Source organism: Rhipicephalus sanguineus, chromosome 1, assembly GCF_013339695.2.
Source record: "Rhipicephalus sanguineus isolate Rsan-2018 chromosome 1, BIME_Rsan_1.4, whole genome shotgun sequence".
In the NCBI taxonomy this organism is placed as follows: Eukaryota; Metazoa; Arthropoda; class Arachnida; order Ixodida; family Ixodidae; genus Rhipicephalus; species Rhipicephalus sanguineus.
Window position 1 is genome coordinate 317457764 of NC_051176.1, and position 23440 is coordinate 317481203.

The window sequence follows — 23440 nt, forward strand, 5'->3', positions numbered from 1 at the left end:
AAGATTGCGCGCAAGACGCGAACGCTCGAGCTCATTCTAGAGATTGCGCAACCACCAGCGATATCGCTGGAAAGTTCGATAGCGCCTGTATAAAAGCCGACGCGCTTGACCGCTTGTCAGTTGATCGACGGACGACGCCCTGTTCGCCGCTGCCATTGTACAGCGTGCATTGCTGTAGTTCTAGTTCTCATTTTCCGGCCACAAGTTCGGCCAAATAAACAGTTTCATCCTACAAACGCCGACTGCTGTGTTCGTCGACGTCACGACCACGTGACAGTATTTATAGCGCTATATCCTTTCAGCCGCTGAATGTGTGGCGCGAGCGCTCATATACTACACGGACAGTTTCCGATCTCTGTGTTTGCACATATTTACTCACGCATGGATGGTTCGGAGGTGGTCCATGTGTTCAGGTATGTGGATGATTTTCTTATTCTTTTTACGTCCACACCGGGGGCACATGGTAAAAAAGCACAAAGCATCATCGGGACCTTCAAGCGCACTCTGGGGTCTTTCAATCACCAGCTAATTGTGCTGCGACAGCAGTATTAGGTTTATGGACTTTGTCCTGCACTTTGAACACGACCACGTCTGCTGGGAATATTCGCCCCGATCAAAGAAGAGTTTTCTGATGTTCAGCTCCGCACAGTCGAAGTCTGTGAAAAGAGGAATCGCACTGTCCGCCATGAGAAATGCCTTATTCCGCTCCTGCGCACATTTGGTGCACCCCAGTTTCTCAAACCAAATTGAGAGGCTGCTGGCCGCGGGATTTCCACGACAGTTTCTTGTGTCATTGGCTGAGGCGCTACTGACGGAGGTACAGGGGCGTCGTACTCGGGGGGAGCGAGAGCGAAACCGCAATGGGGCAGTGATCCCCTGCGTACACGGTTTTTCACATCGGGCCAAGAAGGCGGCTGGACGTGCCGGTGTCCGTGTGGTGTTTTCAGCACCTTTCAAGCTGGGCGGCATGTGTCGCCGTGTGAACGAAAGGGAAGGAAGCAGAACGAACTGTTCGAAGAGGCACGCCAAGCCATTCACCGAGTGTGCGACATGCGTCGTGCACTCTAAGAAAAAAGAGAGTCAAAAGAGGGTCATGGAACCCTGACTCTCTTCGGGTGTCCATCTGACCCCTTTTGGAAGGTACAGGCAGAGAAAAAGAGTTCGCATTTGGGAAGGAGTCACTGGACCCTCCTGAAGCGCGTTTCGATTGGCTTCCGTCATGAAAGAGCCGCCGTATACGCCATACATATCGCGCGCTTGCCCTTTGGCGCCGTTGTGGCGCGTTGCTCGCCGACGGAGACGGGGTTGGCACCGGGGTGGCGCGCCGCTTCTGGCTTCTCTCTCAGTCGTCTCAGTCAGTCTCAGTCTCCTCGTCTATTGGAATGCGTTGCGTGGTTGCGTTGATAGCGCGGGTTGCGTGTCTTGAAGTTTCATCGGTTTCATCAGTTTCATGTTCATGCGCGTCTTCGGTGGTGTTGACGCCGGCTCCGTGCACGAAGTGACGCTTGGAGGGCGGAATATTCATGGAGCTGCGGATACGGACAACGGGCGCCAGTTAACGGTGAGTGTACTGCTTTCGTAGGCACTAATTATACAGCTTTAGCTGGGCGTCTGCAGCAGCTCTGCGGAAGTTATCTGCCAGCCATTTCCAACAGCAGCCTGTGTCCGCGGGGCTGTTGCGGATGCCCAACTAAAGCTGTCAGTTAACGAGTTGCCACCGTTATGCGCGTTGCTGTACAAGCTCCCATAAAGTGAGCGATGCAAACAATTATCGAGGGTCATTTCTTGCTGATCGCACGTTGTGTCCGCACTACTGAAGGTGCAAGATGTCGTTTTGAGATGCACTTTAGTCTACTTCATAACAACATTTCCATCGACCTTGAGTGTGCTGCGTGCTTCCGCGCGTGGGAACGTGAAAAAAAAGAAAGCCTGTGTACAGAACGCTCACACGCACTACATATAATGGTGTTTGTTGGCTTAAAGACGGTAGTTTGAGGTGCAGATATAGTACGGTGGCTTCCAGAACGTACGCGGTAGTCATTCAAGTTGGACACGCCTCGCCGGTAAAGTGAAAAAGCTCTAGACTTTCGACGGCGCGCGTTGTTGTTGCGGCCGCTGGCGTGCCCTCGTTTCCCTCGTTCTGTTTGCTGTTTTCGTGGTTTGCATACACTGCGATGACGTTGGGCGCTATAACAGAATCGAGTGAGTGTACGTGATTGTGGGAGTTATGTGCGCTAATTCTAGCATATGACATGTCTGATCTCGACGTAGATGGCGTACGCACGCGCTGGGTGTCGTTCGGGCCCTAGTACTCGCATCTGTTTATCTGAGTATTTAAGGATGGGTTACGTTTGTAAAAGCATGCGGTCAATAACCGCTCACGGCATGCCCCTGGCTGCCGGAGGATGTGCTTTGTTGTTTTGTTGTTAGCCTTTATTATGTCTGTGTGAACCACTTATTGTGTAGGTTTTGCAAACCTTTACTGCAATTTCATTTTCTCATCATAATATCACGTTCTGCTTTTCAGATACCGTTTTTCATGATGCTCACGGTGTACAGGAGCGACAACCTAGCAAGCCACAAGTCTGATGCCTCAAGCCGTCACCACTTTTTATTTATTCTTAATCACAAGGAATAAATATGGAAACATGATGGCGATTTCTCCTGTTCATTTAGCACCATATGACACTGTGCACATCACAGTCACACATATTAGTTGGCTATACTCATAGAAGCATGTAAATGAGGAATACCCAAACTTCTTAATTTGAAATCAGAGACCATCTTTTCGCGCTTTCTATATAACTTTGCTGGAAAATATGTGTTGTATTGACGAGTTTATTAAAATAATGCTAAAACTGAACTATTCTTTGTTTACATTCGCTGGGCAGAACGGCAAGTATTATTGGACTTGCTTAAAATGAATACTCCACTATTTTCAACAGCAGTCGCGCAAAAGTAAAGCAAGGATCAAATGAGTAGCTTAAAATACTTGTGGAGTCGCTTGATGCTTCGATGTGGGTCCCTTGACCCCCCTAGGAGCGTTACCGGCAAGAGTCGTCTGACTCCCTGTAAGTGGTAACGTGATCCTCCCGCTGAGTCTTTCCACTCTTCCTAGAGGGTCAGGGGACTCTCCTAGAGCGAGCCGACCCTGACCCACCAAGAGAGTCACCGTGACTATTTAAAGAGAGTCCTATACGTGGCAAGTCAGAACTCTCCGAAAAGAGTCACGCATACTCTTTTTTTTCTTAGAGTGTGTATAAGATACCGTGCTCGTGCGGCAGTGTGTACGTAGGACCGACTGGGAGGTGCATCAATGATAGGCTTCGCGAACATGCCAATTCATTAAGGACTGGTACCGGTAGTAATTTAGCCACTCATTATGCCAGGCATGGGTGCACCCCCAGTCTCTCTGACGTCACCATCCTAAAACGCTATCGTCAAAGGAGCGCGCGGGAGATATTTCAGGCCTTTGTCATCCACCAAAGGGGTGATCGTTGTGTAAGCGTTCCGTCACTCGAATTGTTAGAAAAAGAAATCAGCTATTCGATGTCACGCATGTGACAAAAATCTTGTAACCTCATCGTTGTTTTCACTCTTTCGTCTATGTACTTATTCTTGGTTTCGTCAATAAAAATTTCAGTTGGCAGTCAGCGCCCGTCCGTGTGTCACTTTCCTTCGTCCTGTCTTTGCACTGTTTCTCAAGTTTTCAGTTATGTACCAACTAACCCGCCTTTCGCCGCTTCTCAAGTTCGTATATGCTTGATGCAGATGGCGTACATCCCATCTAAGGAAGCTCCTCAGCAGTCTTTCAAGGTGGTGATACCCTGAGTCCAGGGGCGTAGCCAGGGGTGGATTGGGGGGGTTCAACCCCCCCCCCCCCCTGTCGAAATTTTTCAGTTTTGCTTGCGTATATATACATGCGCACATACAAACGCACGCACGAACATACATAAAGTATGGCTGAACCCCCCCCCGAAAAAAATTTCTGGCTACGCCCCTGCCTGAGTCTAAGGAAAGCCATCCTCGGCTATTTCCACGATACGCGGTTAGCCGGACATACTAGTGGCCTTAATACTTTTCAAAAGCTGTGCTGCTCTGCTACCTGGCCTAAATCATGATGCCCTTCACTACGCCCCCTCATACCGCGTGTGTCAATGCGTGAAGCCTCGTGGGAGCAAGCCTCCCAGGTTGATGCAGCCGATTGACAGCCAACAACCTTGGCAAGTCGCGGCCTGTGATATCAAGGGACCGTCCCCAAGAAGCCGGAGAGCCGATGTTTTTCTCTTGGCTGTCACAGATCACTTCACGAAGTGGGTTGAGCTGTTTCCCCTTCGGAAGCTAACGGCACGCGTAATATGGGACACGTTGACCGAAGTCCTTACCCGGTTTTGCTTTCCGGTGGAGTTGATGGACAATGCTACCCATATTGCGGCCAAGGTGTTCGTGGATGCGTGTGCTGTCTTTGACATTAAGCACCGCAATACAATCACGTATCCCCCGCGGGCCAACCCTACAGAGCCGATCAACCGGAACTTCAAGCCCTTGCTGACACCCTTTGCGCAGCAACACAGGGTTTGGGATGCCTGTCTTAATTGTATTCCATTCGAGCATTGAATCGAGTACAACGCTTTCGTTTTAGAATGATGAATTTTAGAATATTAGCAGACCCTCAGTAGTTCCAATATTGCGTAGTGCAGCGCTGGCTTTGCTCTCTCGCTGAATTCACAAATGCCACGTCAGTGTAATGTCGTTTACGCGTGGACGATGTGTTTTGTCTAAGAAAGTGTAAAGCCGGTTGTTTGGTAGTAGAGGGCGCTGTGACATCGAACCCCTCGCTCGGAGACGGGTGACTCCCACTGCTCTCTACGCCCTATTTATAGATTCAAAGCGTTCACACGACGGGGACAAGAAAGCGCTCGTGTTGTGTCCTTTCTTCTCACTGTCGTGTTAGCGCTTTCAGTCTGTAAGTATAAACCAGTACCAACTACCTCGCCTTTCCGTTATGCTCTATGCGGTTCTTTATTAAAATAAGGACTTGATCACACGATATCTCGAATGGCATATGCCGTTCATATGCACACGCGCGTCCCATTTTTGGTGGGATTGAACGCGCCGCCTATTTTAGTAGTCTCTGTGAAGTGTTTATTCAAAGCATAAAATATGTTACCTGTCCAGCTGCTGTTCGCTGTGCGCCAGCTCAAGTAGAAGTGCGTCGACCCGCGAAGCGTGCAGGGAGGCGTCATTGGCCAGTTGCAGCCGACGGCTGCTGTGTAGCTTCTCCTCGTAGAATGAGCGAAGCTGTGCCAGGTCGCCCTCGAAGTTGATTCGCATGCGTTGATTCTCCTCGGCGAGCCTGCATCCCAGGATTCCATGTGTAGTAGAGCCTTGCATTCACACTGCCGTATTGAGATAGTGCACTTGCAAAGGCATCCAGCATGTTAGTTATGTCTATAAGAGAAGCGCCGACAAGTTCGATTAGTTGAGAGATAAATAAGGGAAAATATATTTCACTGCATAAGGGCAGGAGTGCGGCCTTGTTCTTGACGCATATTAACAAATTTTAAGCACTGAAAGAAGACCCTTCTACTTGTTCCTTAATATTGTCTTGTTTACAAATGGTTCCTATGTTTCACTAGTTCATGGATAGGTCGATGCACTGTTGCTATACAGGAAGCTGACACGAGCCGTCACTCGTCGCTAGCCACTATAGCTTCGTACACTGCTGCTTTGGGGCTCCGTTTCGTTCCCTGTATCGAAGAGGCTGTAATGCTTGCGTGAGTGGCAAGTCCTGTCGCTTCCGGTGCATGACCGCTCTTCGCTTCGTCTGTTTTTCGATGGTTATCTACGAGACAACGTTTGACTTCTGTCATCTGGTGCGCAAGCAGAAGACTGCTTCAGCCGATACGGGAGCTTCCTCACAAAACGCGCTGAGCTATACCACTGTTCGCACCATGGTGGCAATTTAATTGCGAAATAATTATCCCGTGTAACTTAGTCTATTCAAAAAGTCACAGTTTCGCTGCAACGGCGAAGCAATGAATGCAAGAGCAATAAATTGGAATGTAACGCGAAAAACGGAAAGCAGCTCGAAATTACCAGCGCGTCGCTCGAGCCCAAAGGACGCACGAAAAGAACGCACACAGGACGAACGCGCACTGCTCAAATATAAAGCAGGACGCACGAAACGAACTAACAGGTACACACAGGACGAGCGCGAACTAATTGTCACAGTGTCACGTATCTCGGGAGCGCTTGCAATGTCAGAATGGAGTTGGGAGAGAGAGAGAGATAAAGAGAGACTCGGGAGACACCGTGGTGGCACTGCAAACAAAACTTTATCTAACACACCACGGCACACAAAATAAATACTAACACGCTCTCAAAATTTACAACAAAAGGTAACGAGTGCAGAAATGCAATGTTAATGGGCACTCACAAACTAGCCTAACAAACATCGCAAAGCATTCGAGCTATGCCTATCTCCTCCCAATTCGAGAGTCCGGCCACAGTGGCCTCTCAGTCAGTCGCGAATCGAACGTTCTTACTTCGTGTGCGTTCGTCGCCTCGATTCAGTGCCAAAGTCGACGTTCGGCCCCGTCGTCGCAGCTACTGTCGACGTCTTGGGGTCGTCGATCCGCCGCCTCGCTAGTCGTTCTCATCGCCGATCCTCCGGCCCTTTGTCGAGAGCACCGGTCTTTCCCGGTTAGGCCTACTGTCGGTCTCTTCTCAGTGCCACATGCTCGAACTGTCGACGTGGCTCTCCGGTGATTGTCGGTGGGTTGCCGTCTCGTCGAGCTGGGGTAGTGCCGCAGGTGCCACGAGAACTGCGTGATGAGGCTGCCGCAAGCCCGGGACGCCGCGCTCGGTAGACACCGAGGTCGACGGCCACCCTCCCGGGGCATGCACAACGCTGCCTCCAGAACTCAGCCCTGCTGTTCCCGTCGCGGACGCGACGCTGGCCTGCACCACCTTGCTCCTCGACAACTCCATCGAACAATGCCCAACTTTTCTTCTGTGGTCTCTCACCTCAGCTCGGGTCGCGTGGCACGCGCCTTTTTTCGGCCAATGGATTGCGTCGACGTGGCGGGGGTGCACACCATCGGGTACTCTTCCATTCCCCGCACACCATCGACGCCTTGCGCTGTCCGGCGCGCGCCCCGTGCCCCTTTACTCATGACACACAGTTGTAACTTATTTCTGTTTGAACAGCGCGCTCCTTTCGCAAGCGCGGCCGCTGCAGCGAGCGAAGTGACCTTCGTACGCACTGCGACTTCAGCGCGGACATCGCGGGGAAAGCACAAGACATACAACCCCCCGCTCCACCCCACCAGCCGCCCCTTCTTTCACCGAGATAAGCGTACGAAGGCGACCACGCCCTGTAGGGAGAAGAGCAACGGCGTTCGCAGGAGCGGGGCGACGATGTGGTGACTAAGAAAGCATGCTGAAGTAAATAGTGTATATAAATAGCTTGCCGTTAGCGTGCTGTAAGACGGCACTGTTCGTGGCCTAACCGTCGAACGCCGCGGGCTGCCAAGCGAGAGGTCGCCCGCTCGATCCCGCGCGTCGGAAAGTTTTTCTGAATTATTTTTCTTATATATATATGTACGGTGCATGACGGCGGCGACGGGGAAGGCAAAAATCAGCTAAGACTGTCCATATAATTGCTATCGCAATAAAATGAGCAGGCAGAAAGACACGACACTTGTGCGATTCCTTCGCGTCTGCTTACTTACTGCAACAGGAAAGACCAGAGAACTGCTTGTTTGCAAGACATTGTCGCGAATACTTGCGCTCATCCACTGCAAAATAATGGACACGAAGCCATCAGTACAAGGGGATGGGCTGCTGCCGTAGGAAACTGCAGTAATGTAGTACAAGAGGGTATAAATATAACCAATAATCACAAATGCTACCAGAAAGGAGATTAAGTCTTCTTCAGCGTGTGCGCAGCGCCCTAAACTGGGCAAACAATTGTTGTCTCGTTTAGTTCTCTACGGTAGACAGATGTCGCTTTCTGTTTTTCGAGGAGCAACATTATCGTCGTCCTGGCAGCTTCCTTATTTCGGCAATTGATGGTCGTCGTGCTGTCATCGACACACCGTCGTTTTCGCAGTGATTGAGCCATCATTCAAACATCATCATTGCGTTGCCGTCATATAGTCTCCGACGTGCAGCATTGGTAGCTCCCGTACTGATCGCGCCGCATGATGCCATTCATTTCCATAGCTAGCGCGAACAAAAATGAACGAGAAATAAACGCGCGAAGGTGAAACTCAACCGTCCAATTTTCCATTGCCTTCTCCATCCAATAGTCGTGAAGCCATAATCACCATTTCGCTGTTGTCGTTGCATCGCTTTCATTCCAGCTTTGTCAAGGCTTTGTCGTCCTGCGGTTGAAGACACGTCGTCGTCACCACTCAAGCTACGTTATTTCCTCCTCGTCATGCAATATCAGTGAAACCGGGATTAAACGCACTTGATGCGCACACATATGGACACCTTATTAATCGTAAAATAAAGGGCATCTAGAATGCACTACCTGGCAGCCAGGCTATGCAAGATCCTTATCCGACATAACAACGGACGAGATTCTTACGAAGCTGCCACCTTTGCAGAAAATCGTGCAGCTTTGCGGCAATCGAAGCACGCGCCAATTATTGTGTTTCTTCAAGATGGCGCCGTCTGCCACCTGGTTTACCAATTAGATGTCGACACGTGTAAGTCAAATTTGTTCCTCGTTCTACCTTAAGCGAGAAAACATCCTCCTGACGGCTGAGGCAGTCATTGACACGCCATCCCGTTTACCCAACAGGCAAGAAGCCACAGGGTAAGGGCACACCATACAGAACAACAGGCGAAGCCGCACTCCCTTTTAGGAGCTGGCTCGCCAGGTTCTTAAAGGGGCCCTGCAACACCTTTCTTAGTTATATTGGAATAGTTTCATTATTGACGTATGACTCTTCACGAGTCATATGCCGCAAAAATTTTTCGAATCCGTCAAGTCTAAGTGGTGTCACCAAATTATAGAGATCACGTTCCGCAGCTTTCTCCCTCAACTCAACGCAGCGAGTGCGCGGAGAGCTAGGCAGCGAGTCGAGGGAGGGAGCGCAGACGAGCGAGGCTCCGCCCAAGAGCGCCGGCGGAAATTTTTTCTTCATTTTTTTCTCTCTGACGTCTGGGCGCAACCACGTGGTCTGTGCCGCCACTTCCGGTCGGCTTGCGTCGTTCTCGTCGAGCGGAGCCGTATCGCGCGTGCTTGAAAACTGCGCGTCGGTTTGGTAATGTTGGGTGTGCACCTCGAACGCCGTAGTCTTTTCATCGCTTTGCCAACCATGGAAGCAAACCTGCGCGCTCGTTTGGAATGAATGACAGCTGAGATCGGTTTCGGCCCATACTCCGATACACCGCCTCGTAAGACGGCACTGGCAGACGACCCCGAAGCGCCGCCATTACCGGACGCCAGCATTGTTATCGGAGACATGCTGCACGGCTGCCTCGGTCGGTCGTGAGAACGTGCCGACGATGCAGTTCCCAGCTGACGAGGCAACACTCGAACGGCTGCCACTCTCAACAGCAACCGGCGATGGTCAAAAGCACAGAAATATTCACGTTTTCGGCACTGCGCATGGCGAAGAAAACGGAACCACGCAACTACGAGCAGACGAGCTGTCGGTGAGACCGGAAGTGCTAATATTAATGTTTGTTCGGTGTTTTTTAACGCGATAACAGAATATAAACATACATATTATCTACTTATTGAACTCAAAATTAACAACGAAAGTAATAATGAGGGTGTTATCGTGATTATAACATCAGCCAATGGTGGAACTGCCGACAATCGCGTCATATTTTGCGGACTAATACATCATTTGTCGAGAGAAGAGGGAGCGATTTTCAGCTGACTTTGAGAATTTATTGTAAATTCCAGGCCGTGCGCGTTGTCTCTGAGATACCTTGCACACAAGACCAACGTCAAGATTGGTTGCCATGGGCTTCTGCTGCGCTTTCGGATGCCGAAACAAATCAAGTGAAGGCAAAAAGCTGTTCATAATACCGTCCGGGAAGCGCAACGAGTTGCGAAGGAAGGCTTGGTTACACCGAATCGAAAGATAGAACTTTCGGCCGGCGTTTTCGACGCGACCATTCGAGGTAAGTTGCTGTCCTCCCACTGTAAGTACTCATCGAAGTTCGCGCAAATCGCTGCGTGTTATAACGCCGTAGACACGTCTCAGTTAATTGTGCAGTACGTCGGTATTCCTCACACGTTTTATTGCTGCTTTTGCGGGCTTTGCACTAAGTGTTTTTTTTCAAGAATATGTGGTTACGTTTTCTGCTTGACGTGATGCGCCTACTGGTTTGATTTTGCGGTATCGGTTTGTGCGCCTAGCATGCCACGCCGACTACGGAGGCATGCCCACTGACGATCGAAAATGTGATTGCGAAACTTCAGAGATTCGGCGCAATTCTTTCGAAGAAACAAAGCTGCAGTGCGAAATCTCACATTAGGAGTGGTACTCTCTGTTTTTGTTGCGTGATCGGTTTTTTTTTTCCTGGAGCAAACAGCTTTTTCTGGCTCTTTTACGTTGACAGATCCACCGATGGAATTGCGACAGAAGGTACACTCTTATTCAAGTACCGTATAACGTCCGGCACATAAACGGCCCATTTTTATTCCACCACAACGTACTGCATATAAGCGGCCCTTCAATCGCCATTAAGCGTGACAAATTCTGCGGTGACGGATTGGGCCCGCTATATGCGGCCGCGAGCGGTCGCAACGCTTATATGGAGCCCGAGGCGGAAATGGCTCGAGCGGACGCAACGCTTATATGGGGCCCGACGCGAAAGGCGGACGCAACGCTTATATACAGAGCCCCGCCTCCCTGACCTTCGCCTGTGTGAAAAGCCACAAATACGTTTTATTTTTAATAAAAATTATGGCCTGTAGCATATCACGACACTGCTGCCACCTACATTCTTTTTGGTTTAGACTGTAAGCTAACAGTTGCAACAGGTCTCGTACTGCCGGAGCACCACCAGCTTCCCGTGAACACATGTGTGCCGCGCTTACATGTTTATCGTGTATTGTGTGCGTTTATTGCGTGCTTATCGTACGCGACATTCGTCGACTGGGCATTTTCCGCGTGTTGGGGCGTTCTCCTGCCTTGATCCAGTGGCGGATGATGGTCGTTGTTCGTTGCCACTCAACACAGCCTCACGGGACGCACAGCTTTGTGTCCGCGCTCAAAAGTGCTTTCTTGCTTCGTTCATCGATTACTCACGTTGATCGAGTGATCGAGTGTACTTCCGAAGATAATCCGCGTCCGAGTGTTTTGACAAGCGGCGACCGCGGTTCCACAGGAGCGGAAGCTTGAGCCTTTTGACGAGCGACTGTGCCAAACTTGGGTAAGTTGAAGAAGGTCGCTGAACTACGTAACTTTGTTACTTCATTGCATGACAACTGTTTGCAGGAACCGTCGTGTTGGCACAGCGAGGATGATCAACAGATACCCGATAGGCAGGTATGTTTTGTGCTTTGGGTGCTCTTATATACACCACCATAAATGACATGTTTGAAGGATGCGCATTGCGCTACGCAATCTTATGCTTCGATCATGCAGGCCTTGTGTCGTTGTGCTGTTATTCCTTGACTGTTTACTGTACGAGATCATCGCTTGAGAGTGTTTCTAGAATCCCTTGTCGCCGTTAGAAAGTGTGTGCTTTTAAACACATGGGATCGTCCCATAATGTTTTCACTGTGGTGATGCGAGAGTTCACCAAACTCGGCAATAACACGCAAAATTATCACAAGACTGGGGACGTGATACAGGGGCGTAGCCAAGGGGGGTGTTGGGGGGGTTCAACCCCCCCCCCCCCCCCGAAATTTTTCAGTTTTGCTTGCGTATATAGGCACGCACACATACAAACGCACGCACGAACATACATAAAGTATGGTTGAACACCCCCCCCCCCCCCGAAAAAAATTTCTGGCTACGCCCCTGACGTGATAGCAAAACACACAGCCCTGACACGCTCACACGATGATGGATATGTTTTCGTGGTTGCGTCCCCGAGCTTTTCGCCAGAAATCCATGCAGTTGTTTTGTGGTTAGGATTTTAACCTAGCTGCCTCATAAATGTTTTAAAGGAGCTCACTCGAAGTAATGTATTTGAGTGAATTACGTTACGTACTGGTACTAAGTGCACACTCCAACAAATGCGTACTCAATGTGAAGAAGCACATGTTTATATCAAATAGTGTTAGTAGACGAATATGTCAATTCAATTAGGTTAATTAAGCTAACACATGCTACTCTTTGTTTCAATATTGTGTGTTTGAGAAAATATGCGTGAGCTCGTGTTCTGCCATTATATATTTTTTCTTAGCATCTTTAAGCACACGAGGTTCTCTATCACAAATAACTTAGATTGTGCTCATGTTGCGAGAATGTTGCTTTATTGTGTGGTGCTTTAAGTTATTGTATTTTCACGCTTTTTTTTTACTTAGCATAGTACCAATATTGCTCTCTTACTTAAATGCATAACCAAGGTTTAGTATGCAGTGATTTAGGGTTTATTGAGCTTTGTAAGGTCATAAATTAAAAGAAAAAGATCTCAATTCTCATATATGTTTCCAGAAGTTCACAGAAAGTTGGAAAATATTATCGGTTTTGTGAAGGCCTTACATAACTTAAAATGAAATCAAATTGACAGCTCAACTCTGCAAGACAAACTACACGGGAATTCGCTTTAGAGAACCAAAAGTTTGTTCCCTGAATGGCTTACATTCATGATGCAATACAATATGCATGGCTCATTCCCACCTCACACCAAGTGCACATGGACCACACACACTCTTTCATTTTTTTTATATTTCGATAAAAGTGTGCATATCGTTATTTTCATGTGGATCGCCCATATTTCGTGCATATTTCGGGTATTCCTTACAGTCTTGGGCAATAACTAGTTACTAGTAACGCGTTACCGGTAACTAGTTACTTTTTTCGGTAACTTGTAACTGTAACTAGTTACTTTTAATTTATAGGAACTTGTAACGGTAACACTGTTACTTTTTTACAGAGTAACTGTAATGGGAAATACCGTTACAGTTACTTTCCCATATCCTCTCCACCTTTCATCTTTCCACAGCACGGCTCCCCTACCAATTTAGGGGTGGAGGTCGCTTAGAGAATTATCTACCCTGCAGAAGACCGAGGTCAGCAGTCAGTCTTTAACACAACTTAAGTTTACTTGTAAACTACATGTCGTAAGTCAATCATGTTGGAACTGAACAACTTGCTAAATTCAAGTAGTTTTTTTTTTTTCCGGCGTATATATATCCTTTTTGTCACTTGAGCTTCTAGCTCGGTTCTTGGTGTACCGGTGGAACATCACGACGCCAAGTTTATATTCTCCTTCGTCCGAGGCTGCGCAATAATCTTGTTTGACTGATGGCTAGAAAGCAGCAGAGCGCGAAACGGTTGAGAGGCACAAATACTGTGAACTAAGTAATTTTTCAAAACCTCTTTGAAACTAATTGTAAAAGGTTTACTCCAACTTAATACAACAATTATTAACAAAATCACATGGACGTTTTGCCTCCTATGCATGTGACATCCTCAGTATACACTGGCAACAAGAAAAAGAAAAGGAAAGAAAGAAAAAAATTTGCGGAGATCGACCAGTGTCCCATACGTCCGTGTAAACCAGTAGGGGAATGTGGTTGTTGCATGTTATAGTCGGATACAACTTTAGAAGTCAGCGGCATTTTCTCCTCAAAGGCAGATGAACACAAGCCTGCACCAATGGGCGCGCACTCGGGACGGACATCATGAGCGGGATGGCGGTGGCTTCGCCTTTGGAGAACATCGGCGCGTGCATGAGCGGGACTATTTCTTTTCTTTAGTCTCTCCTGACTTCTTAAGTTGTATCCGACTATAGTTACTATATATGCTACGACATGGCTCCTAAAGGTGCCATATACAGTAACTATATTGCAAGCCGACGCGTCGCGGCGAATGAACCGCGATTCCAGGAGTTCCTTCCCCTCACCTTCGTTCACGAGCCAGCGTCGTCACAGTGTTTACGTCAAAGCTATGCCCTGTTCTCCGGAAGTGTTAAACAAGCTCCAGTCTTAGAATGCGTTGCATGAGTTGCTTTAACAACATCCCGTTTGCCTTCTTTAAGCCTCGTTGATTCTTTCCTTCCCGTTTCGCCGATGCAAGTCGCGTCGCAATGCCCGCATCGGGCTTGTATATCACCCTACTCTGATCGTCTGCAGGTGTGCAATCTTTGGGTTTCGCGAACACATGCCCCAGAGTATAACGGGACTTAGAAACGGTTTGTATGCCCAGCGGACGCAAAGCTAACCGAACAGGGTCTGATACACCTTGAACATATATATGGAACAGACACAATGGACGTCGTCTTCATTCGTCACACACTCTCCGTTGCTATTTGCATGCGCTTCTGGGTGTCGTTAATAAACATCCTATGATACTGCTGTCGTTCTAGTGCATCAACCACATTTTCCATTTTGAGTATCAGAGGACATTTGTTATTATTATTTGCAAATAAATTCCCTTTTTCACCAACGGTGCATGAACAACAAAATTGATGCAACAAAATGAGGTGTACACAACAAATGCTTGTGTTTGGCCCCCTATTAGGTTTACTTCGTCTAGGGTTTTACCACGTGCAATTTTGACTGCCCGCATGCCTTCATACATATTTAATAAATGAATTCTATCGTTTGGTTTGTAATCTATTATTTATTTTATACAGTAACGGAAAAGTAGCGACGTTACTTCGTCACAGTAACTGCAACAAAGTAACGACGTTACTTGTCACAGTAAGTGTAACTGTAACAGGTTACTTTTGGAAACTCTGTAACTGTAACTGTAACAGTTACTTTAACAGAGCCAATGACTTCACCCATCAAGCACGTGTTTTTCAGACACCCCTCTCAATATCACTTAAATTCCACATGTGGGCTTTTAAAAGTACGCCGCCCGCTTTCCCCGCCTGTAGTTGCCTTACCCACCATCTTCTGCAGCCCTTTGTGAGGGCTAGACGTGCCGCCCTTCTGCAGCCTTTCCAAGTGGCTTTCATACTCCACTCTTTTTTTTTGCCTTTGACGGCTCTCGCTCAGTAGACCCCCCCCCCCCTTTCCATTTTTTTTTCTTTTTTTCTCTCCTTTTTCTTGCTTTTTTTTTTCCTTCTTTGCAGCTCCCCTTACTTCTGAGATGAGAGGCCTGAGCGCCGTTGCAAACTTTCTTGAAATGATGTGGCAAGGGCTACACTCCTCTCTCTAGTTTTCTCTTTCCAGGCAGCAATTACCAACAGCGACAAGCACCACCGCTAGACATGACGTCAACACTAACCCTTTAAAACTAACACGCCAAGGATGACAAGGTGCCTTCGATAAAGATAGGTCCCCCTATGGAAACGTCGGCCAGCCTGTCTGAGGCACTTTCTCCTGTTTGAAACCTATCCCACTTTTTGGCTTAGGTAACTGTAACACTGTTACATTTTACTGGTAACGTGCCCATGACTGATTGCTTACTGTGTACATGTGTGAATGTTGAACACGCAATGGCACTCTTTCAATAGTCTGCAAGTGGCTGGTCCACTAATACCTGTTCTTATTGCACCCTGATCCCTTCATTCAAGGATCGATCTCTTTAATATATGAATATAGACTTGCCTGAGGACATGTTTGGTACTCACTATCTGTGTGTGGTTGGGTTTGTCTTGAGTGAAAATCAACATTTCCTTGTGGTATCTATTATGCATGTATCAGCGATGAGAGCTGTTCATGGCACCGACACAGAGGACAGATTGCAGTACAAGATAGGAGCATACTTCCTGCAAGCCCGGGCAAGCCATAATGAGTGGTAGGCATTTCTTTTCATCACTAGATTGCGACAGTTTGGACACATAGCACCTATAGACCTTATGCAAAATCTGCTGCCATCTAGCGGCCGCTGTGTGCATTTCCGCCATGTTGAAGGCTAAGCGCGCTCCGCATGTAGACAAGGAGCGTACATATCAACGTGTGGCGGCTGATAAGAACGAAAATGCCAACATATTTTCGAGTGCTGTGTTGCTGAGATTGAGGAAATTGGGATGCTGAAAGAAGGTTTGCAGGAACCAAGCCTCCATGTTAGTACATTTCCTCGTGGCCGACGAGAATCAGCAGATCGTTCCGTTGCTTCGGTTACTGCTTACGACTAACGCCGTGTTTCCGTTCGCCGTTAATATATGTGGTATGTGACAGCATCGGCACTCATCAGAGAACACTCTTTCATGTCATGCCAGAACAAGAAAGTTTTCGCACCGTGTGCTTGCTGCAGGCACAAACCCGCTTCGTGTACGAGCTTCAAAGCTGCATCGCGGCTACTCGCGCATGCCTGCGCTGCTGTTGATATTAGCTTGTTTATTAAATTGCGATAACAATTACATGTTAGACAGATAGCTCGTGCGCGTCATTGATTTGCAGCGGACGGACCGATTGTGCTGGAGCGTGTTGTTTGTAGTTTGTTTTCGATGGTGGAGTTTAACAAGGTAGCGTCTGGTGGGATGCTTTGCGTGCGTATTTCTTCACTATGCGTATTTTTCAAGCATTTCATGTGGTATCACTGCCAGGTTCAGACGGGTTGCCCGGATGTCCTGACCGCCCCCACCCCTTACTTTTTTTTGTTTAACTTATACCCCAGGAAGAGCAAATCAGGTTCTCCCAAAAGCTGATCCCCCCTTCGGAAAAATCCTCTGTACACTCCAGTTTGCTATGAAATGTTAACAGGTGCTTCAAGTGCGTGGTACTTTTCTTATGAAACTAAATAAAATGCTGTTCCGGGAAATGTGCTACATTCTACCGTGGGTGCGCTACCGCTGGTTACGCGCTGAGGCGGTTTCAGTCGGCGAAGCAAAACTGCCTTGCCGCAACGGGTTTAAATTGTAAAGCACCAGTAGGCCCCTAAAGCGACAATGTGAACACGAATATTCTTGGCGTTTCCTGTTATATAGGATCACATATCGGAAGGATATTCAATAAAATACCAGCTGATCGGCATCTACTTCTAGGAGACACTACACTTTTCATGTTCACTTTCCACGTGCATGAGATGCGCAATTTTCTGCATTTTAATCGCACGGTAATTCTGTACATAACATAGGTCGGATGACTACAACAGCGAAATAATATTATTTCAAAGATAAAAAGAGGACAACGTTTTATTTAAAATTAGATGGACACTACGTCGGCTCGACATAGGCTGTCCCTCATGAAATATGCTTTCAATTGGGTCAACTGCACTTTCTTACCGTCATCGCTGCGCCTAGCCGCGCTAAATAAAGCCTCTTCCCAACCATCCTACATTATACAAGCATGATATTCAGATAGCTAACAACGCTTTATTCGCTACACTGAAAACAGACAGGCCAATTTGTAACCTAGCGCAGAGCTTCATTATCGACGACGACAGGCCTGCACGTGACTCGCAGTGTCAAACTTGTACCTTCTTCTCGCTGTGAGGCGGTTCTTTACACGTAATAACCGTCAACGTAAAAACTAGGAAATGCCGGTAACGTGTACAGGCCCGCCTGACATTTTTATGCCCTGATTGCCGACTACCAAAGCGGATACAAGCAAGAAGTGATAGCGGCGACAGCAATAGAATTCGGGCACAAGCCTCCAACATGGCGCCGAATCGTTAGCTTCGTCAAACCTCCAACAGATGGCAGCAATTTTGCATAAGGTCTATTGATATACAGCATATACTGGCCTTTAGCTTAGGAGTGAGAAACGTACCTTCTGCACTTCAGTGCAATGCATATTATTTAGTTTGCATTCCTTGAACATGGAACGTCGAATAGTTTGTATTGTTGAGCTTGTAATCTTTGAACATGGGATGTCGCTAGAGCCAACGTTTTGAAACTTGGAGTTGTCTTCATAAAGGGAGCAACTGTTAATTCTTGATGTTGCCATCTTGATGAAGGCAAGTCTACTCGTACAAGAGTTGGCTGCAGTGACATACCGTTTGAAGATTTTTTTCGTCTCTTCAAGCCTCCTCCATCTTCCATCGAACATCTGTGTTGTTTGTGCTGCCATGAAACTGTGGTGCAGCTGCCATGAAAAAAAAAATTGGGCGTGCGCAGGCACAGCTCCATCGAAGAAAAATAATTATTTCTTTGTTAAAGATAGTGAAGGCACACTAATGCAATCTCAGCCAAGATTATTAATAGTTGCTGACTCAATTTTAATGTAGTAGTTTCGTTGCTGTGCATACGCACGATGAAACTCTCATCAAAAAGTGGGAAGCAACCACACATGCTCCAGTGTTCAGCTAACCAGTCATCACTGCCTTTCTTTATGTTTCAGTCTTCCCTGAGCCTTTCTTTGATACACTGCCCCATTTGCCCCACATAATGCTTATCCCATCATCTGATAAACGATGCCTTCCTTACAGAGCACATAATGTGTCCTGTGATTCCTATTGCAGCCAAGTGAGTGTCTGGGTTGCAACCTTTTCATAGTTTAGCACGCTTATTTGAGGCCGTGAACACTATGCTGATGATTGCCCGAGCACCAACCGTTCTTATATTGTCGGATATCCCGTGCAGGTATGACATAGTGGCAAACATATTTTGGCCATCACGATTAGCCATTTCTTTGGCCTGGCAGCTGGAAGGTGTTTGTTTAGTAGGGCTTCTGCAGCCAATACAGCAAGGGGAGCAGGATATCCTGCTTGCATCCAGCGAGTTCTTGAAATCAAGCCTCGTCCACAAGAAATAGGAACATGATTATTTAGTACAATATGCAAGCACATAAGTTTTTAAATGTTTTAGATATGAGGATGACTGCGTCTTTCTTTATTAAATACCACAAAGGTTCTTTCGAATCTGAAGCCACTAACATATTAACACTGGCACATGATTACTAACACCCACTGGTGCTTACCCACGAGCATCCGGGCAAGGATTGTACCATATCAGGTTCCTGAATGTACAATTTCATTTGCATAAAAAGTGCATGAGCTAGTTATACGAACTGATGGGAAACAAGCCATTGCTGCCTCTTAGTTTCTCCCACTCAATAATGGTAGAAAGGTGCATTGTCTGACACTGCTTGGACAGTGGCGTAGCGAGGGGGTAGCAGACCGGGCCCATGCCCCCACTCGCCCTCTTCCCCGAAATGAATTTCTGCCTATGCCACTGTGGCTCGCTAACGCAGTAAAATTTCTGTTCCTATTACTTGTGGACAAGCCTTAATTTCCAAAGAACTCCCCTGACACAAGCAGGATATCCTGTTCACCTTGCTGTATCGTTTGCATATGCCCTACCCAGAAAACCACCTTCCAGTTGCCAAGCCAAAAAAAAAAAAAAGCCAAATCTTGATGGCCGAAAAATGTTTGCCACGATGCCATATCTGCACGGAATATTCAACAATATAAAAACGGTTGGTGCTCGGAATCATCAGCATAATGTTCATGGCCTCAAATAAGCATGTTAAACTATGGAAAAGCAGCAACCCAGATACTCAGAGGAGAGGCTTGGCTGCAATAAGAATCACAGGACACGTTACGTGCCCTGCATATAAGGTACCGTTTATCAGATACTCCTATCATGGGGTAAGCATTATAGAGGGCAAATGGGGCAACATCTCAAGGAAAGATTCAGGGAACATTGCAACAATGTAAAGAAACGCAGCGATTGCCTGTTTGCCAAACAGTAAAGAAACTATACTACATTGATTATTGAGTCAGCAAGTATTCATAATCTTGGCCGAGATTGCGTTAGTGTGTCATTACACTACTTGTCAAAGAAATAACTATTTCTCCTGGACGCAGCTGTGCCTGCGCATGTTGAAGTTTTTCTTTTTAAATTATAAATATGTGTGATCTGAGTCCAAAAAACACTTAAAAGATAGCGCCTATCTGTGTCCCTTCTTGTCCTGTCTTCACTACTCTCTGCAATAAACGTAATGGTTAAAAGGGAGCCGTTCGGCGACCTAACAGCTTGTCACTATTAGTGGGTTAGTAGGCCTTGAGGCGCTCCACGTTGACTATGTCGCGCCCTCGACGGCGCATGTCCAAAGCTGGTTCGATGGGTTCGATCAGGTAGTTGACCGGTGATGTGCGCTCGATGACCCGGTAGGGGCCTTCGTATTTCGGCAGTAGTTTTGAAGAGAGGCCAGTTGCAGTGGTAGGGACCGAGAGCCATACGAGCGCTCCGGCGACTAACGTGGACTCAGAAGTGGTGGTGCCACCGTGAAGGCTCTTCTGCCGCTCTTGTTCGTGCGTTGTAAAGGTCTTTGCAAGCTTGCGACACTCTTCAGCAAGCCTGGCTGTGTCAGAAATAGGCGCACACTCAGATGGATCCGGCTTGTAGGGTAGTATCGTGTCAATGGTGTGCGACGGGTGCCTTCCGTACAACAGGAAGAAGGGTGAAAACCAGTAGTGTTCTGAGGGGCGGTATTATAGGCGTAGGTGACGAAGGGCAGAATGGCATCCCAATTTGTGTGATCGGCGGCGACATACATTGAGAGCATGTCGCCGAGCGTGTGGTTAAAGTGTTCGGTTAGGCCATTCGTCTGCGGGTTGTAAGCAGTAGTTTTGCGGTGAACAGCATGGCACTCTTTGAGAATGGCTTCGACGACTTCCGACAAGAAGACACGGCCTCGATCGCTGAGAAGCTTCTAGGGTGGACCGTGACGCAGCATGAATCGGTGTAGCAGGAAGGAGGCAACATCGCACGCTGTAGCCGCTGTGAGGGCAGCGGTTTCGGCAGATCGCGTTAGATGGTCAACGGCGATGATGGCCCAACGGTTACCAGCCGAGGTCAGAGGAAGTGGTCCATACAAATCGATGCCCACGCGCCCAAACGGATGGTTAGGGCAAGGTAATGGTTGTAGACCGACTGGTGACACGTGCGTTGAAGGTTTTCGGTGTTGGCAATCGAGGCAGGAGCGGACGAACTTCTGCACGTAACGGTACATCCCTCGCCAGAAGTATCGTTGTCGAATGCGGTGGTAAGTTTTGGATACCCCAGAGTGCGCGCATTGCGGATCAGAGTGGAAGGACTCGCATATTTCAGCACGCAGACTTCGGGGTATCACAAGTAGCCACTGGCGGCCGTTGGCGTTGTAATTGCGTCGGTGCAGTAGGTTGTCACGAATGGCGAAATTGTGGGCTTGACGACGCAACGGGCGAGTGGTTGGTGTTGCCGACGGATCAGTGAGCAAGTCTATCAGCGAGGTGATCCATTTATCCTTGCGCTGCTCGGTAGTGATGGTGTGAACGTCGATGGAAGAAACAGCAATGTGAGATACTGAGCAGGAGGCATTGGCGTCAGGCAAGGGGGAGCGCGAGAGGGCGTCGGCATCAGCATGCTGGCGTCCGTTGCGGTACAGCACGCGGATGTCGTAGTCTTGCAGGCAAAGTGCCCAGCGGGCGAGACGGCCCGAGGGATCCTTCAATGATGACAGCCAGCATAGTGCATGATGATCGGTGACGACATCAAATGGGCGACCATACAAATAATACATGAAAATTTACTACTTTGAAAATTATTAGAGAAATACAAATGCAGAGGTTCATTATTCACATAAAGGCCTATTCATACAGCAAATATGAACAAACTAAGATGTTCACAGAAGTAACCATAGCGTCCCAAATTTGACTAATTTTCACTAACGCAGCGTTTGTCGTGAATTTTTAAAAATGCATAATTTGCTCAGAATTCCATCAAATTATAAGAGCTATTTCTTCTTCACTTCTACTTATGCTAAATAGAAAGATATTTGTAATGTATAGCTTCAGTAGCTGCCAGCATGGTTGCGAATTTACGAAAACGCACTCTTCGTAAGATGGTCGTCGTCAACCGGCGACGCTCGTCGAATTTTCCTGTGTTGAAAAAAATTTTTATGTGAAAACAAATTGCGATTTCGTGCTGTGCAGTCATATGTGCACAACATACAAAATTATCAGGAAAATCGGAAACATCAAGTATACACCTTTTTTTTTTATCTTTCGTGGAATCGACCATTGTAAATGATGTTATCTCTGTGAAAACACTTGGGTTCAGGTGATATCTTAAGTATCTGCGTGATTTCTAGAAAAGTTAGTCGTGAGTTCAGCACTGCTATGTGCTCTTTTCTTGAGTAGCTGTGCTATCCTGTCAAGATGTTTAACAAGTAACAACGCACTTGAATGTGGATTCTTCTTTGTGGCAAAGAGCGCAGACAACGGGACGAAGAACATACAGGGCACAGAGCTGACTATCAACTGATTTCCTTATTGGAAAGTCTGAGAATCTGTAGGCAGGCGAGCAAAAAATCGAAAAATGGCACAAATGCTATCAAGTGACTCGGCCGCCCGGCTTTTTTTTTTGGATAGGGTTTACAAGATGCGGCAGAAGCCGATTTCATTAAAACATAAACACAAGCAAAAAATGGCAAAAAAGAACAATGACATGGTGGTCAATACCAAACTGATTAAAACCGCTAAAAGTCTGACATTCATAAATCAACAAAAACGAAGAACCAGGGTCTGAAAAAAAAAAGGTTTTTAAGCAAGTGACAGCAAGGCTAGAAAACTGCAACCACTAACAATAAAACAGAAAACAAAACAAGAAAACAAAACCTGTGACAACAAGCTTAGTGATCACAATTGAGGCTCATGGCAGCTAATTTCTTCGTCAAATAGTGCTAGTGATAGCGCGCTAACGCAAGCTGCTCCCCTTTTGTGAATTATGTGCGCCTCACAAATTTTGTGAGCACATTACTCCCGATATTTCATGAGAACTTGCACATTGTCAAGCAATGGGGAGCAGCCGCATGATGTACAATGCCAGGTTCCTGCCTGTTGTTGCTTTTAAAGATTTGGCATGTTCACGCATTTTGTAATTTATGCATCGTCCGGTTTGTCCTACATATGATTTTCTGCATGATAATGGAATGTCATAAATGACGTTCTTCACAGCATTCAATGAAATGATTTCTGTGCTTCTTGTCACAGCAAAAGGATACTGTTTCATCCCTGTTAACTAGCCTGCATAGGGAGGCCAGATGGTTTGGGATGGAGACACAAAACTCTTATGCCTACTCTGCCTGCAGTCTTCTTCAACCTATGAGAGAAACCGTGAATGTAGGGAACGTCAGCCAAGGGAGAGCGAGTGTGCTTGTTTGGCCTGTTATTTTCTGGTCGTTCTAAGAGTGACGAGCATCTTTTCAGCTAGGGAGCTCAAAAAGAGCACTAGGGAACCCCGCGCTCCTCGAGCGTTCACTTGAATCGTAAAACTTGTTTCCGTCCACTGAGGGCATGATCGGATGAGGCGTTTCTCATGGCAGAATAGCCTATGTTGGAGTCATCCAGGAGTCATGCATGGAGTACCATTTGAGAGCGAAAGGATGCTGTATGCAACGTTACATCAAAGA

At 47.3% G+C, this 23440-nt stretch overlaps 1 protein-coding gene across 1 annotated transcript in view; it reads right to left on the reverse strand.

Moving 5' to 3' along the window:
• The window catches only part of LOC119379464 (protein FAM184A), a 628470-nt gene that overhangs the window by 351953 nt on the left and 253077 nt on the right, over window positions 1-23440 (reverse strand). Inside the window, exon 5 of the mRNA XM_049411992.1 lies at window positions 5171-5356. Coding sequence (XP_049267949.1) covers window positions 5171-5356 — 186 coding nt within the window. The remainder of the gene's footprint in view (window positions 1-5170; window positions 5357-23440) is intronic.